At 37.2% G+C, this 18325-nt stretch overlaps 1 protein-coding gene across 4 annotated transcripts in view; it reads right to left on the reverse strand.

The window, feature by feature from the left end:
- Positions 1-20: 20 nt before the first annotated feature.
- The window catches only part of LOC106133052 (glycerol-3-phosphate acyltransferase 1, mitochondrial), a 54311-nt gene continuing 36006 nt past the window's right edge, over positions 21-18325 (reverse strand). For all 4 annotated transcript variants that reach the window (XM_060951045.1, XM_060951046.1, XM_060951044.1 and 1 more), the window contains 13 exons: positions 16186-16350; positions 15416-15618; positions 14497-14733; positions 14080-14175; positions 13133-13227; positions 11999-12234; positions 10971-11169; positions 10149-10333; positions 8629-8764; positions 6237-6439; positions 5704-5837; positions 3717-3862; positions 21-3242 (listed from right to left, as the gene is read on the reverse strand). In XM_060951045.1, the coding sequence (XP_060807028.1) occupies positions 3052-3242; positions 3717-3862; positions 5704-5837; positions 6237-6439; positions 8629-8764; positions 10149-10333; positions 10971-11169; positions 11999-12234; positions 13133-13227; positions 14080-14175; positions 14497-14733; positions 15416-15618; positions 16186-16350 (2226 nt within the window). In that variant the 3' untranslated portion in view covers positions 21-3051. The remainder of the gene's footprint in view (positions 3243-3716; positions 3863-5703; positions 5838-6236; positions 6440-8628; positions 8765-10148; positions 10334-10970; positions 11170-11998; positions 12235-13132; positions 13228-14079; positions 14176-14496; positions 14734-15415; positions 15619-16185; positions 16351-18325) is intronic.

Here is an 18325-nt window from a genome sequence, read left to right on the forward strand (position 1 = left end):
GTGGGTAAATAAAATAAAAGTTATATATACAAAGATTGTTTTATTCAACCTTTTTCACTATTTGCAAATACTAGTCAACCAAAGAGGCAATATACAACTAGTTACACAAACGATCCCTGACTTAAGAGTATTACAGTATAAAACATTTGGCCAAGTTTCCGCCTTGTTCATTTTATAACAAGGCATACGACCCGAAATTTAAAACAGGATGATTTTAAGTATCCCTCATCAATATAATATATAAAAGATTTGCAAGTTATATTATTATATTGGCCAACCGACATAGATCGTGTCGAAGAAAACTACAGCAGTCTCCTGCGCCATATTATTTGCACATGGAACGTATATGAAAATAAAAGCAGTCTATTAGAAAATTTAGGAAAAACCCCTTTTACGTTCGATATTCAAAATATGGCGGCAGCAGACTTTCCGTTATCATTTTTCAATTCTTATAAAAAAAGCACAGTGTATATAATAACTACACTTGCAATATTACACATGAGATTAGCAGTGAGAAGTCCCATTCAATGTAACTAACATACCACAAAGGCTAAGCTATGGTAAAGTAAGGGTAGAGTTTAAAATTTCGACATCAGTTTGTCTTAATATTTGGCATATTTCCGAATGGGATTACTAACTACATATCCTTTATTGTTTATTTACACAGTAAGATGTAACTTTTTGTGCATTATATAAATATGAAAATTAACCGACATAAGTTGGTTCAATTTCGACATTCATAAACGCTGGAGTTAATATAATTCGAGGAAATAAAAAAATATATACCACACTATGACGGGCCGTTCGAATTTGCGGTTTTTAATACCGTAAGTCATATCAGTCAGTCATTGATGAAATATTGCGGTAAACATACAATAATTATAACAGTTAAATAAATGCAATTATACATTTAAATTGAAAGAGATGGAAATATATATTTTCCAAGCTCTGGTTACATTTTATACAGATTATTTTTCATTATTACAAACTGAATCATTGTCAAGCCATCATTTCCATAAAGGAGTGGTTAACAAATGACGTCAATTATAACATGACCATAAGATATATTTAGTCATAATCTAAAACGTCCTGTCATCATTACATGCATTGTACAATTTGTCATAATATCATGTATAATATACGTCAGTACTTTATTTTCGTGTATTTGAAATAACACATACATTTGTGTTCGAGATGTTGTACACATTACGTAAACGCGAATATCTGCAATATTTTTAATAGCGTCCTTTCACATTACAACCAGATTAAGGAAACAAATCGGAGTTCCCCGTAAATAGGCAAGTCGCAAACAATTTGTATCATACGTTAATATTAAAAATAAACTTAAAAAGAGTTACCGTTAATCGCAAGTAACCAAATGACATAATGAGAAGAAAGATTTCAATTAAATTTTCGTTATTGTGAGACAAGTTTCGGCCGCCAGATTGCAAAATGTACACAGCAGACACTATATGTTTACATATTGATCACGATTTCTGATAGTTTTAGTAAACATTTGGTCCCAACAGTGACTTTTATTTTAGCAATTGATGCTTACAAATGCCTTTGCATAACAGCATATACAGATACAGTGTCCGGCACGTAAGTTCAACAAAATTCGACTCTATGTACGTTAAGCAGAAGATTTATTTATATGAATAATTACTACTGCGCATCCCGGAAGTAACGAATTCTAGAGTAAACTAATATAACCCGGGTGCTTTATCTGATTGTATTTTCAGCTCTTATTAACACCTAGTGATGACTATGTTTTTTGCAAATAAAAAATAAAATATTTATCTTTGCTACAATTAATTGTTAAGCTGTATATGAGTGATGAGGCCAGCCTTTTCACCAATTTGTACAACTATTAAATGATTGGGTTTTCCACCACCCATATTTTTAATTAATTTTCACACAAAAGCTATACAAAATCTGGCAATATTTTGAAACAATAGAATGTATTAAATTTATTTCATATAAACACCAATTGGATACACACAAAATCTTAACTGTAAATACAACATTTTTGAAAGGCTCTGTATACTTCATTAGCAACAAGGACGTGACAATATACCGCAATGGGTATAGATTCTGTACAGCTTTTTGTATGTCAAGTTTTCAAATGTACAGCTGGGTACAAATACACCAAACAATCATAATAGTTCTGGTATTTATTCCAGGTAAAAGTTAGCATATAACCCTGATTCAAAAGTCAGGAGGTTGATTTACAAGCTTTAATAAGACATATGTCCTAGCGCCCCTCCCTCTTACTCCGCGGTTAACATCAAAAGAAGAGGGAGAAGGAAGATAGGGCTTGTCAATGATCCTGAAGATACATACTGACCAGTCGGTATGGTTACATATTATATTCAGTTGATTGGTTACACATTTATTAAGCAAGTATTATTGAAAAAAAAATCGCCTTTATGTATATGTACTCAGCCTAATATAAAACTAGGAATAAATATAAACAGAATGTAACAGTAACTGTATTGCAAGTATATTTATATTCAAAGGCCTTAAAGACAAAACCATAAATTGTTTTTAAAGGTATTTAAAAGTGGATAAATAAAAAATCACGTGACCCTTATTCTATCATCCAATAAAATCCTTACAAAAGATTACTTTGATTGATGGACAGACATGAGTAATTTTTTTTTATACATAATTATTCAGACTATGCAGCATTGGGCAGATACAATGAAATAATAGTATAATTTGAATGACCAGTAAGGGCATACTCTTTATCTGGGATTATTACATACTTTTACTTAAAAATTGTATATTTATTAGCTCGTCACCCAATTCTTTGGGATTCAGTACGAATTATAAGCATAAAAAATACAATAGTCTCAACAAGTTTAACATAAAATGTACTTGCAACACAGTACTTAAAAAAATCATTACAAAACCCATCAAATTGTACTTTTCAAGTACAAACCGTCCACTCGAACAGACCAAATCTAATAGAATAGCACTGTACTTACTCTTACATCGTCACAAACACTAACACATCACTAATTATCACTAAACTGTTTATATCACAGATCACTTGAGAAGGGGCGAGTCCATGTTGTATTTGTAGATCGTTGTACACACCGCATCAAATGTCACGCGGTCGTTGTAGGGCGGGCAGAGGCGTAGGTTGCGATCTTTGCCTTGGGTGTACAAGTCGATGAGGCCCCACTGTTTGAGGAGTCGCAGACAATTTCTGATAGCGTCTGTTGATATCGCTTCACCTGAAATTGAAAGGCAATTTATCACTACAAACCTTATAATAGTAACACAAATTTGCATATGGGCATTATTACATTTTTATAGATCAACTTTAAAATGCCGTACATAAATTTGGAAGTTTTTTTGTTTGATTTTGCACTCATCTGTGTATCTTGTGTGAAGTTGATTGAAGCTTGTTTTATTCAAAGATAGATCTTTAGAAAGATAAAAGGCTTACATTAATTTTAGATAAAGGCTGTAACTGAGACCCATTATTAAGAATAAGTGCAACAGACAGACTTATCGTACACATTTTATAGTTCAAACCCGTAGTAGCACGGCACGCGCGACGCCATTTTTAATCGCGCAAAAACCTATCGCTGTCCCGTTTCAAGTCATAATAAAAAGCAAAACAGCTATATAGTCTTTCGCGCGACATAAACTGCTTCGCGCGTGCTATGCTCCGGGGACAAGAGATGTATATCAGACGAACTTACCATATAACATCTTGTTGAGAGTGAAGTCTTCAGTCATGGCGTCCAGCGTGGCTTTGACCACGGCCTTCTGTGAGCCGTCCTGCACACAGCGACACGTGGTCGAGTACGCCTCGAGCAGCGGCCGGATTGTTAGGAGGAGTCGTCGTCTGGAGAAAGAAATTTAGTTTTTAGAAAAGAAATGTCGAATTTATACATACACTAGCTGACCCGCGCAACTTCGTTTGCGTGTATCCCGCTACTTCGACAAATACAGTCAACGCACCAACACATATTGGATACTAATTTTCAATTCACAATAACTTCTCTTTGCCTTAACCGCGTTTAAAATATTAAAATGTTTTTTGGTTTCTGTGACTCTTCTTTGATCGCCCCCCCTATCAGTTTTTGGAAAAAATATTTAAGTAAAGTACAGATTTTTTTTTGTCTTATATTTATAGATCAAAGTCGTAGTACCTACTTTTTAATATTATTTATTTTTTATGTACCGTTTTTTTATATTTTTTGTTTTTTTTTTTATGTACTTACCTACTTTTGTTATATACATCTAACTATTATTTTCTTGCTGCCGCCGACGCGCTATTTATAGGGACGCTGCCCCCGCCGCCGCGGCCGGCCCGTACCGTGCCGCAATACTAATATCGTGATATCTCCTAAACTATATGTCTAAATAACACACTGTAAACTGCAAAAATAATCTAAATTAAATGCTCGTGATGATGAACTTACTTATTTTGATAAGGATATATGTAATATTGGTTATATCACCAGTTAAACATCACCCAACGCATTAAATGTTTTTTAATACAGAAAAGTAGTTTTTGTGACTTAAATAAAAAAGCTGGATATATGTCATCGCGGACTTTTTTGTAGAACTAATAAAGACCAATGTTTTTGCTATACATTGTTCTTACTTGTATCCAACGGTATAAGCGGCGCACGCACAAATGCAATCTTCAATTAGATTTTTTTTCTGACTTCTTGGACATAAATCGCTATAACTCAGCTAATATAGTTTCAATGTATTTCAATTATATATAAAAACCTGTCGGAGAAAATACTCTTTCTATTAGTGAACCGCATCAAAATCCGTTGCGTAGTTTTAAAGTTTTATGCATACGAAGGGACTACAGACAAAATGGGCGACTTTGTTTTATACTATGTAGTGATACGTACATACATAAAATCACGCCTCTTTCCTGGAGGGGTAGACAGAGACTACCTCTTTCCACTTGCCACGATCTCTGAATACTTCCTTCGCTTCATCCACATTCATAACTTTCTTCATGCAAGCTCGGCGGTTTCGGATACTTTTGACCTGACCCTTTACCAGGACGTCCTTAAATTGATCAAGATACGTTTGTCTAGGTCTCCCCACTCCGAATTTATGATTAATATTAAATTTTTACCGACCTCATTGTCGTATGAAGTTGAGTGCAGATAGTAGTAATGTATTATCTATAGAAGGAATAAAGTATCACTATACCTACTAACGCTTCCAAAGCGGAGGAACAAACTTTACTGCAGCACTTCACCGGACGTGCATTTAGAAATCTAAACCATGAATAAACATATACATACATATTGTCTACATAAAAAGAAAATGTTGAATCAGATATTTCTTTCTTCTCACAAACTCTGTAAGACTTCCGAGAAAACTTTTATGATAGCTATTTCCGTGCTAAAGCTTGAGTGCTAACGAGTATTTACTCGAGTTTCAAGCGTTGTCTAATCACGATTTCTTCAACTCCTTCCACCTATGGTAGGTATATCGCTCCACGCCTGCCCTCCGGACCGCCAAGCCAAACCCTCCCCTCGCTGCCTTGCGGTCGCCGCCGATGGGAACTCCCAGCGAATCGTGAAGACCCAGGCCGCCGCATCGACCTGCCTACAGCAGCAGGCAGCGTAGATCGCCATTGGAGAGAGCCAAAAGCCCTGAGCAATTAGCTCCGACTCTCCTACCAGGGGAGTACATCGTCGTGTCCCTCACCTGTGCGCCAGCGCACGCGGCCCGCGCTGCAGCCGGTAGCGGAGTCGCCGGCTCGCCCGCGCCGCCTCGTCGTCCTCGTCCAGCTGCTGCGCCAGCCGCCGCGCCCAGCGCTGCTCTTCCAGACCTTCGCTCTCCTGGACACAACACACTCAACGTTTAATAACTTGCTAATAAATGAAGGAACGGTACGTTACAAAAGTTATAAAAAAAAAAATTAACTGAAATTTAAATTGAACATATTTTTGAACGAAGAACACTCAAGGCAAGCGCGATAATGGTTAAATTAAAGTGTATTTTTTGGACGAAGGTAGTGTTTATTTATCGGACAAATCAACAGTTTATTTTGTGCGAGCTAAAAGCCTATTTTTTTAACGAACTAAGGTTGTACTCTCTACCAAACTAAAAGCATATTTTTGGAGCAACGCAAAGCGTACATCACGATACACATAATCTATTTTTATACGACGCATGTACAATATGCACAGTGCATTTTCATACGGTGCACTTCCCAACCGTATTCCCCACGAACCCACCTCGACCCTGGCGAGCACCTCGTCGGCGACCATCTCGTCCACGGCGCCCAGCAGCCGCTCCTCGATGCGGTGGCACGGCGCGCACAGGATGAACTCCAGGCTCAGCACCGAGCACAGCTGCAGCGCCGCCTCCATCAGCTCGTGGTGGGACACGTACTCTTGGTCCGCGTCCGGTTGGGCGACTATGCTTTCCAGGGCGGTAGCTGTAAGGAATTTTATTAGGAAATTATTATTATCGAATAATATTTTTTTTAACGGCTTCCTTTGTGCAAATGACATTAAAAAAAAAAAATACCCGATGTTCAGTCATATTTTTACATACATACCTACATATTGTTTCATATGGGAATTTATGATTGTTTAGGATATTAATTATAAATAAAACACATTCTAGCTTCGCTTGCATGATGACGCAATGCCCAACTGATTTATTGTCTTGTATGGCCGTTACACTGTTAGTCTATCTCTCTTGACAATGACATTGACACTAATATGACACATCCCCCCCTTATGTTATTTATTTTATTTATTTTTAAATTATTATATACTAATATTTATTATCTATTTTACTATATTATTTTAAATCAAAATCTTTCAAATAAACTGGTTTTCTAACAATTCTACCTGCCCTAGTGACTACATCATTACTGCCGGCTGTACCCAACTCTACACTTCTTTGAGATACCCCTGGGTCATCTACCACCACCGGAGTCTCCACCCTTGTAGCCTCACCTGGTATACTACCCCACAAACATTCCTCTTTTTTAATAAATTTGTTTTTACTTTTTCTTATGTGTTTCTCATTTCTCCTGACTAAATTTCCCTTATCATTCATAACTGTGAACGATCTAGGACCATTTCCTTCTTCCATCACTTTACCTGAAGACCAATACTTGTTATAAGGTACATTCTGTATAATCACATCTTCCCCTTTTTTAAAAGACCCTTTCAATTTAGAAGTTTTATTATAAATGGTCCTAGATTTTTCATTATTTTTTAACAATTTTTCTTTAACATCTACACACAACTTAGATTTCAAAAGTTCTTTTGAGCATGGTAAGTTTGTTCTTAACAACCTGTTCATTAACAACTCTGAAGGAGAATAATCTAAATTTGCCACTGGACTGGTTCTATAATGCAACATTGCCAGATCAAAACTGGTACCACTCTCTTCACATTTTTTTAACAAACTTTTTACAATTCCAACTGCTTTTTCTGATAAACCATTAGACTGAGGATAATGAGGACTAGACATAATTAACTCAATGTCATTTTTTAATGCAAATTGCTTAAACTCAAAACTACCAAATGGCATGTTGTCACTGACTATATATCTTGGAAATCCATGAGTACTGAAAATTTTCATTAACTTTTGTATTATAATTGAAGCTGTTTTGTTTTCTAACCATACCATTTCAATCCATTTGGAAAAATAGTCTACCACAACTAAGAAATCTTTACCTGCATAGTGACCTACATCCATACCTACTTTACTAAATGGCAAATCCGGAATCTCATGAGACATCAGAGGTTGTTTACAGTTAGATACTCTATATTTTTCACATGGTTTACATGATAATACATAATTCTCTATGTCTCTCGACATTCCTGGCCAAAATAAAACTTTCCTTGCCCTCTTTTTACATTTCACAACTCCTGCATGACCTGAGTGCACAATACTTAATAATTCCTTTCTTAATGATCTAGGCACTAACACTCTATTCTCAAAATATACAATATTATCTTTTACCATTAACTCATTTCTTAATTTAAACAACTTTTTTAATTCTGTACCATATATATTTTTAGCATTTTTGGGCCACTCTGTATTAAACCAAGTCATAATATGTTGCAAGTTACCATCCTTCATTGATTCTTGTTGTAATTCTATTAGTTTCCTTTTTGAAATTTGTAATTCACCTGACACCATGTTTCATATGGGAATTTATGATTGTTTAGGATATTAATTATAAATAAAACACATTCTAGCTTCGCTTGCATGATGACGCAATGCCCAACTGATTTATTGTCTTGTATGGCCGTTACACTGTTAGTCTATCTCTCTTGACAATGACATTGACACTAATATGACACACATATAGTCATGTCTATATTCTTTGTGGGAATTCCTTGACAGAGTCATCAGAGTATCGAATTAAGATTATAATGGAATTAAGATTCAAATAGAGACAGGTTGCTGGCCCACCACCTACAAAAGAACCTTTACCACCTAGAGGAAGACTAGCCAAAATCTATTTTTCATAACCCTTAGTGATAAGGGTTGTCCACCCTTAACATTTTTTTTTAAATTAGAAATTACTTAAAAAGTATTTATATGGCAAAACGTTTGCCAGGACAGCTAGTACACTATATAAGTGACAATAACACTGACCGAGTATGGCGGGTGCGGCGTAGTGCGCGACGCAGGAGTTTGCGTAGTATGACAGCTCTAGGCACGCGGCCACACTGCCGCGCGCCGCCACCGCGCCCGCCTCCGCTCGAACCAGCCCGCGGCCCAGCATCTCCAGCTGCGGACAAACATTGTACTCTTTATATTATTACTAGATGTGCCCGCCACTTCGTCCGCGTGGAATAGTTATTTTTGGCATCATTGATCATCAAGTATGAATTGTTTCCCCTCAAGTATGATTTTTTTTTCGCATTTTCCATAATTTCTTCGCTCCTTATAGTTGCAGCGTGATGTTATATAGCCTTAAGCATTCCTCAATAAATGGTCTATTCTATTCAACACAAAAATATTTTTTCAATTCGAACCAGTAGTTCCTGAGATTAGTACGTTCAAACAAATAAACTCTTAAGCTTTATAATATTAGTATAGATATTAAAGAATCCCTGAAGCTATGAGCGACAACGTAAGGAATAGTGTGGATAAGATAATGCTATAATGGCAGAAATAGAAAAGGGGATTACATTTGTATAGTATGGTCGTTTGAAGAGTATGGATTAAATCAGGTAGATTAAAAAAGTAACATTGGAAAAGGAAGATACGGAAATAAATCTATATAATAAATAAATAAAGTTGCCCTGGCGAAAAGTCAGTTCAATTTACAAGTAACATAAACGGTCTTATCGCATTACAATATTTTCAAACCAAGTAATTTCCACGAAGCTTGTAAAGTGGCCTTAAAATCTTGTAACCTCTAGGGATAAGATATATTCAAAACGTATTTGAACACAACCTAATTTTCCCCATAATATCCCAAGTCCCTCTCGGCGCTTTTCAGGAAAGACACTAAATACCCTAGAAATTGTTCTAGAACCTTCTAACGCTTATAAAGACGACATATTTATACTCACAGCGTGTTTGAACACAGCCTGGTCGTCTCCAGAATATCCCAGGTCCCTCCCGGCCCGTTTCAGGACGTTCCCCCGGAAGGACACTGAATACCCTTGAAATTGTTCTAGAACCTTCTAACGCATACAAAGACGACATATTTATACTCACAGCGTGTTTGAACATAGCCTGGTCGTCCCCAGAATATCCCAGGTCCCTCCCGGCCCGCTTCAGGGCGTTCCCCGGGAAGGACACTAAATACCCCTGGAAACTGTTCTAGAACCTTCTAACGCATACAAAGACGACCTATTTATACTCACAGCGTGTTTGAACACGGCCTGGTCGTCTCCAGAATATCCCAGGTCCCTCCCGGCCCGCTTCAGGGCGTTCCCCGGGAAGGACACTAAATACCCCTGGAAACTGTTCTAGAACCTTCTAACGCATACAAAGACGACCTATTTATACTCACAGCGTGTTTGAACACGGCCTGGTCGTCTCCAGAATATCCCAGGTCCCTCCCGGCCCGCTTTAGGGCGTTCCCCGGGAAGGACACTAAATACCCTTGAAATTGTTCTAGAACCTTCTGACGCTTACAAAGACGACATATTTATACTCACAGCGTGTTTGAACACGGCCTGGTCGTCCCCAGAATATCCCAGGTCCCTCCCGGCCCGCTTCAGGGCGTTCCCCCGGGCGGACACCATGCTCTTCACGTTGTTCCAGGATCCTCCTTCACGAGCTTCGGTCAGAAGAACGTAGGCGACGACATTGGTACACATCAGCGCTGTTGCTTCGGTGGCATCTGTATAGAAATACAATACAATAAATTTTAATCACCACAATTATTAAACTCATACATACATACATATGGTCACGTCTATATCCCTTGCGGGGTAGACAGAGCCACCAGTCTTGAAAAGACTGATAGGCCACGCTCAGCTGTTTGGCTTAATGATAGAATTGTAATTCTATTAGTCACAGGTTGCTAGCCCATCGCCTAAAAAAGAATCCCAAGTTTGTAAGCCTATCCCTTAGTCGCCTTTTACGACATCCATGGGAAAGAGATGGGGTGGTCCTATTATTTTTTGTATTGGTGGTGAACGACACGGCAATTATTGAACTTGTAAAAACTTTACGACATCCATGAGAAAGATATGGAGTGTCTATTAGTACTCTGTTACTTGGAAGATTTACATGCGTATTTGCAAGATATAGACTCGGTCGTGTCTTATTTTTTTTGATTTACCAAGCATAGACTTAACTATCTCACACTATCTCATCATAGACTAATTAACTACAATACCTGTCTATCTAGTTGTCATCTTATACTAGTAATTCTTAAACTAGATCGATTCTGATGCGTTTTATTGCTAGAAAAAAAGTCGGGCGATGATTCGCCTGTCAAATTTTTGTCTATTGCTAAAGAAAATCAATCTCACCATAGACTAAATGCCTGCCGATCGCCTCGACCATCATCTTGTGGTCCGTGGTGACGTCAGCGCCGTACAGACTCGAGTGGCTGTGGTTGTACAATATCTGCCTGTCTAGATTCACCGCTAAGTTGTTGTTAGGCGGCGTTAGAGGTCTTTCTATTGGCGCCTTGAGGTAGTTGTACTTTTGGAATGATGTAACTAGTTCCTGGAATAGAAATATGTGTATAATTTATGTCATGCAATGCAAAATTTAAAAAGTATTAATTGAAATATGAGTTTTTAAATTGAGTCAAAGTAGGCAGTGACTAACTCTGTGGTCTTTTTACTCCGGTCTCATTTGTTTAGGGAAGAAGTTTACTATTTTATTATAGCATACATAAAATCAAGCTTCTTTCCCAGAGGGGTAGGTACAGACTAAATCTTTTCACTTGCCACAATCCCCCATACTTTTCGCTTCATATACAATACTATTAATATTTTTTTAGTGTACTTTATATATCAGCAGATATAAAGCTACATAATCACCTTGGCTATTACCCCATGACATTTTATAAAAATAATTTGACACGTCAATATTTACTATGGCTAAGAACACAGATTCATTTTAAAGATTTAAAAAATATAAATTCTCGTGTCACAATGTTTGTCTCCGTACTCCTCCGAAACGGCTTTACCGATTTTAACCAAATTTTGCATGCATATTCAGTAGGTCTGAGAATCGGCTAACATCTATTTTTCATACCCCTAAGTGTTAAGGGTTGTCCACCCTTAACATTTTTTTTTATAATTCTATACAAATTTTTATTTTTAAAAGCAGCGTTTGCCGGGTCAGCTAGTATCACTACTTAGTATAAAACAAAGTCGCTATTTTAGTCTGTTTGTCTGTATGCTTAAATCTTACGCAACGGATTTTGATGCGGTTTTTTGTAACAGGTAGAGTGATTCAAGAGGAAGGTTTTTATGTATAATAACATTTATAATTTTGCACCCGTGCGAAGCCGGGGCGGGTCGCTAATATTTTATATAATTTAAACCTTCAATGATATAGGCTGGTTGAAGTCCACCCGGATGCCGCCGTGGTTGGTGTTGAGGGTCCTCCAGATGCCCCTGAGCGCCGACCAGAAGGTCTCCATCTGCTTCGGCATGCCGAGTTGTTCACGCACAAAGTTCCCGTCAACCAGTTTGTCGTAGTTTAGTGTCACCGGGACTAACAGTGCGTCGTCTATAGTGCCATCTAGGTACGCGTCCATTATTACCGACAAAATGCCCGCTGGAAAACAAATTTAAAACATTTTAAACTAAATTACACAGATTGAGCTAGCACCGATGTAAGTGTCTATACCTTAGTAGCCTTTTGCTATATCCATGGGGAAGAGAGTTACATTCCAAAGTATGTAGCGGCTATATGTTTTAATTTTTTTTTTCCTTGTAGTTATATTTTTTTAAAGTTTAAGTTGTAGTTATATTTAGTAGAAGAGAAATTTTCTACAAGGGTACTACTTATTTCTGAAGAAATTTATTCTAGTTCGTTTTACGTAGGCAAACTTAATTAAGCTTTTATTTTACTATGTTACAGAAACTGTTGTTAAAAATTGTCCGCCTTACCAATTTGATATACTAATCCATAGAAATGGTGCATGAAAACAATAATTTATTTATTACAAAAAAATTATATAATTTGAAACAGTGTTCCAAAGTGCTGCAAATTCAGGCCCCAAATATGGTTTTAATTCCCTAACATAGGTTGAGATGAACAGATAGGAGTCGCTTCGTGTAAAAAAAAAACAGACTGACACGATCTAGGATCATAATTACAGGCTCCTCTCCAGAGAGGTGAGGATTCAACAGGGACAAACGTTACGATGACACATACATACATACATAAAATCACGCCTCTTTCCCGGAGGGGTAGGCAGAGACTACATCTTTCCACTTGCCACCATCTCTGCATACTTTCGCTTCATCTACATTCATAACTCTCCATACTAGCTCGGCGGTTTCGGGTACTCTTGACCTTTTGCCAGGACGTTCTTAATTTGATAATACGTTCGTCTAGTTCGGCTTCCCACTCCCACCTTTCCATTCACACTTTCCTTGTAGATTTTTTTAATTAACCTTAACCCATTCATCCTTTAAGAAGATGATGATGATCATTCCCTTTCACATACCTTTGGGAGTCTGCGGTTTCCCGGTCCTGGTGCGACCGCCTTCGATAAAGAATTCAATATTGTTGTTTGCTGCCAAACCGTTCAGAATGTAGGCCCTGGAACAATAAAGATATTTTTTAAATTAAAACATACCGACGAATTGAGAACTCTCCTTTTTTAAAACTGGTCAAAAATTAAGATAAAGAGACTGAGATAGTAAACCTTAATATGTCCCACATCGTACTAACAAAATCAAGGTTTGTGTAGTACACATATTTATAGACATAAATCGATGAACAAAATATTTTTACTCAAAGACGATCATCGAAAAATCTTTGTTATGCATTACGGGGATAGAAGATTGTATTTGATAATTCAATAGTATGTATGTTTAGTTCTGTAATACATTTTAATACTCAATCATTAAATGATGCAATAAATTTTATTGCATGTATTTACATATCTTTTACGGTGTAATTGTTACATTAGTTCAAACATGAACCCTGGAAGGGCACAACAAATTAAAAAGTATAATTGAATTAATATAACAAATTGTTAAAATTAATTTACATTCATGTGTCAAAGTATGATTGTCAGGTCAGCATATAACTACTTAGTCAATATCAATTATAATACTAGTGTCCAATTCAAATTACATTGTATATACATCGATATCAGAGTTGAATCAAATTAAATAACACTATTTAGGTATTAAAACTATTCTCAAATAATATTTTAAAAGTTTTAGTGTTTAATATTATCCTCATTATGTATTTTCAGTTTTTAAAGTTTTCTTTCGTATTTTAAGTTCTATCTAATATTATTTAATAATAAATAATTACTATTCTAAATTATACATATATGTGTCTTAGTACATGTATATGTGTCGTCATTTCCACAAGTAAGTTGAATGCATGTGTTACATTGCACCCACATCAAAAATACCGACCACTGCTGTTATGACTTACCTCAGAGCAGCTTTGTACACCGGATCGCCGGTTTGGTTATCTCCTCCCTCAGTCCTCCTCCTGATGAAGAAAGCTCCGCAACCTCTTAGAAACCAACTGAAACAATTATATTTATTTTTTTAGGAATAGCGCCATCTGTTGACTTACAATTAAAACTGAACATTTAGCTCGCTACAATATAATGAGTTTAATGACTTTTACTGTAAACGCTTCAATTATAAATTAAAAGTGAATTAGATATAGTTAATGAACGATGTAATGGCAAAAAATCATACTACAATATTCTATCCAAAGATGAATCCAGGTTCACCTGGTGAAATTCACTGTAAGTGTGTAGTCAAAGTGATATCTCTAAAGTTACGAATACCACTGAAACTTATCCTAATCTTTGATAGAAGTATGATTTAAAATACTCACCCAAAGAAAGGTATCCTCATATTGTTACCAGCCGCCACCAGAGGAGGTCTCAATCCAGTCAAATACAGAGTGAAAGTCACTAGAATGTAGTCGAAGTGAGATCTGTGCAGAGGCACGAAGACCAAAGGAACTCCCGCCGCGTCAGCACGACGCAATCTTTCGACGCACGTGGCTCGGGTGCCGCAGCCGCCCCGGGCGATGCGACGGATCGCCTTGTGGCATACCCACGCTACCAATCTGAAAGTGATGAAGAAACCTTAGCATTGTTTAGGTACTTTGAGAGTAGATTTTGGGATTTTTACTTTAGAATAGAACCAATCCATATCTTTGCCATGGATGTCGTAACAGGCGACTAAGGGATAGGCTTAACTCGGGATTCCTCTTGTAGGCGTTGGGCTTGTAACCATACAGGTGAACGTGGCCTTTCAGTCTTTTCGAGACTGTTGGCTCTGTCTACCCCGCGAGGGATGTTGATGTGACTATATGTATGTATGTATTTATATTTTTAAATAAGTATAAAGTATAATCATACATTCCTTCTTCATTATTTTGCTAATTGTGTAGTACAACGTTTACTGGAAAATTTTGAGAATAATCGCGTTAATTTATCTTCTGTGATATCTTTAAAAAAAAGTGTTGAACACGCAGAAACAACTGATAAGGTAGCAATGACTCCTTCATTCGAGCAGCTATTATACTGGGATATGATCTACCTTGGAAACATAAAAGCAAGAATCAATTGGTTCTACTCTCAACTCGTCAAAGCAAGCCCACAAATCTCCCAAATTATGGAACAGATCATGGGCCCTTGTTATGTTTTGCCTTCCTCCCTCTTAGTTAAAGGGTCATCAACTTTTGTTGACGTTGTCACACCAGTCCTAAGGTAAGACAGTTAAAACACCCCGAAGAAGACACTCACTTGAGAACGCCATTGGACATAGCCGAGCTGATATCCTGGACAATTTTAACCGCCCTGGCCTCAATCCTCTTCCTCACTGACTGGTATTTGGCGGCATATTCGCTATCACCGCCGCCAGTGTGCTGGTTATTCGCGTATAGCTTGTTGATCTCCTCTTGTGTAACGTCGTCCACCGATTGCTTTAAATGCTCGTCTTTGATTACCTGCAAACGAAGATGGTCAATGGAAATTTTCGTTTAGTTAATAACGTATCAAAATCATCAAAAGACTTAGTAGTACTCTCGCCTTGTGGTTCTCAGTATTTGGTAATAGAATATTTCCATATCTTTCCCGTAGATATCGCAAGAGGTGTTAATGAGATAATAAACACATTTAAACCTAGAGTAAAATCCACGATCCCAGCTGGGCTGCAGCTATAATTACCTAAATTAACAGGAACATGTAGGTCGGACTAAAGTCGTTTCGTGTAAATATACAACTTAAATCCTGAATAGACTCAACAGAACAAACGCCACCAATTCACAAAATTTGGTCCAGTTCGCAATTAGTCCAATTCCTGATTGGTCCAGACAATTGGCCAATTTTGAACTGGACCAAATGCGAACTGGACAATTGGATATTTTGGTCCAGACAATTGGCCAATTATAAACTAGACCAATTGCGAACTGGACAATTGGACATTCTGCGAATTGGACATAACGCACCGAACCACTGTCTACGATTGGTTGACCAACAACAAGAAGCTAAGAATCAGTTTTATCAACACTCACATCGGGTACCAGGTCCTTGTAATCGAAAGTCCTCAGGTTGCAGCATTGCGCCACGTCGCAGAGGTACCGCGAGACCACGCCGCCGTTCGCGAACGTCTGCTTGCCGATGTTCAGGATGTTGATGACGCTGCCCGTGTCCGTCGCTTTCGGGTCTTGCCATGACTCCTGTGGGCGAAAAGAGATAGGTATATTAGCTAAGTACCTACCGGATAACAGATTGAAGAAATAATCGTTAGATACCAAGAGATCACGTCTTAATCCCTTTTGGGGTACACAAAGCCAACAATCTTGAAAAGACTCTTGAGAAGGCCATGTTCAGCCGTTTGGCTTAATGATAGAATTGAGATTTAAATAGTGACAGGTTGTTAGCCCATCGCCTAAAAGAAGAATTCCAAGTTTATATACCTATTACTTAGTGTCCTTATACGACATCCATGGGAAAGAAATGAAGTGGTTCTATCCTTTTTTCTATTTGTATAATCCTTTTCAAATATATACTAATAAGAAGAATTGGACATATTTGACGGTATTTGGAATGTCTTCAAACAAAGGATGCTGAATCTTTTGTAAATGTTTTAGGGATACGATCGCAAATTTGAATTAAGTACCTACATTATGCAACTGTATCTATGATGATATAGGTATATACCCTGTAGGTAATCGGTGTTTTCATAAGAACAAGATGTTAAGTTCCTGTTATCGAATGTAGTATGCAAACACTTGGTGTAAAAATTAAATAAATAAAAATACTATACAATTATATCAGTCGTTAGCAACTATAAGTAAAACTCAATCGTATTTGAGGTAGTCTTTAAGAGCGCAAACAACATTGACGCGCTACTCATGCTCATCAACACATAACACGTAACACTAGTGCCAACTTGAAAAAAAAAAACAGTCAATACTATTAGAGATAGACTCGCTTTCAGAGAAATAGACGCAGCCGCCAAAATAAATAACCTTGTAGACAAGCCTCTAAATAAACCAATACATATCGAGGGGTGAAAGGCTATTTGGTTTAAGCGACATCTAGGCTGATATTGAGTTATATACATATTCGGAATCAGCTAATTTTTCTCCGTCGGTTGATGCAGGATTTATAAAAAACAGAAGACTTTTTTGGCGTTTGATACAATACTATTTTTGGGAGGTTACCAAAATAGCAATGTCTTATCCGACATACATTTTGCATTTTTTTTTAAGTTATGTGGTTGAACCTTACTATGATTAAAAGAACCGAGCCATAAACCAATTAACCTATCTCAGATAAATAATTCAATAACAGTTAAACCTTTTTTCCTGTTTTTAGTGTTTATGGAGATGTAGCTTAGATCATTTTGACTTCCACCAATTATATGGTGTAATGTCGCTTAAACCATTTCTCCGTCACCGAAATACGACATGGAATGTCGCTTAAGCTCTTTCAGCTGCATCTATTTTTCACACGTGGTGCGACTTAAACCAAAAAGTCGTCCCATTATTTTTTAAATGAATGTCGCTTAATACGGACAATAAAATGAAGTGATGTAATGTGAATCATTTTTACAGTGTTAATATAAATACGAGTCGGTTTTTCACTTAATACATTTTAGTATGAAACATTGATTCAGCAATTCGAAAAAGGATACGCCTTCCGTAATTGGTGAAAGCGACGCGACCGAATCTATAGTAACAACATTAGGAAGTACCTCTTATCTTGAACAAGTCACTGATTTCAGTAGGCTTCTCTCCCTGGCCATGCGGAGATGCCAGTAGACAACATTCACTCTACAATTGAGCAATCCGTAAGAAACATTACTGTATGGGCCCCTTCGCAATGGGCCACAATAAGCCAGCTAGCGAGAAAAGAACCGGCACCTTATATTGTGGAAAACCTGACACACGAGGATTTCTTAAATTTTGATGCTATGTCTGAAAAGTATTTCAAGGGTAACGTTATTGGTAAAATAAGCAAAATTCATACAGCGACATTTAAGAAATCTCACCTGAATCAGATGAAAGTAAAATTTTCAATGGAAGATAATGCTTCGGAAGAAGTAATACAAATTATTGCGGAACCTAAAGTTGTCAGTCGTAGATATAATTCCAGTTTACCGATTACCAAAGCCAAATACTTGGATCTAAAGAAATTGTGCGACGC

This window comes from Amyelois transitella, chromosome 23, assembly GCF_032362555.1.
Source record: "Amyelois transitella isolate CPQ chromosome 23, ilAmyTran1.1, whole genome shotgun sequence".
Classification (NCBI taxonomy): Eukaryota; Metazoa; Arthropoda; class Insecta; order Lepidoptera; family Pyralidae; genus Amyelois; species Amyelois transitella.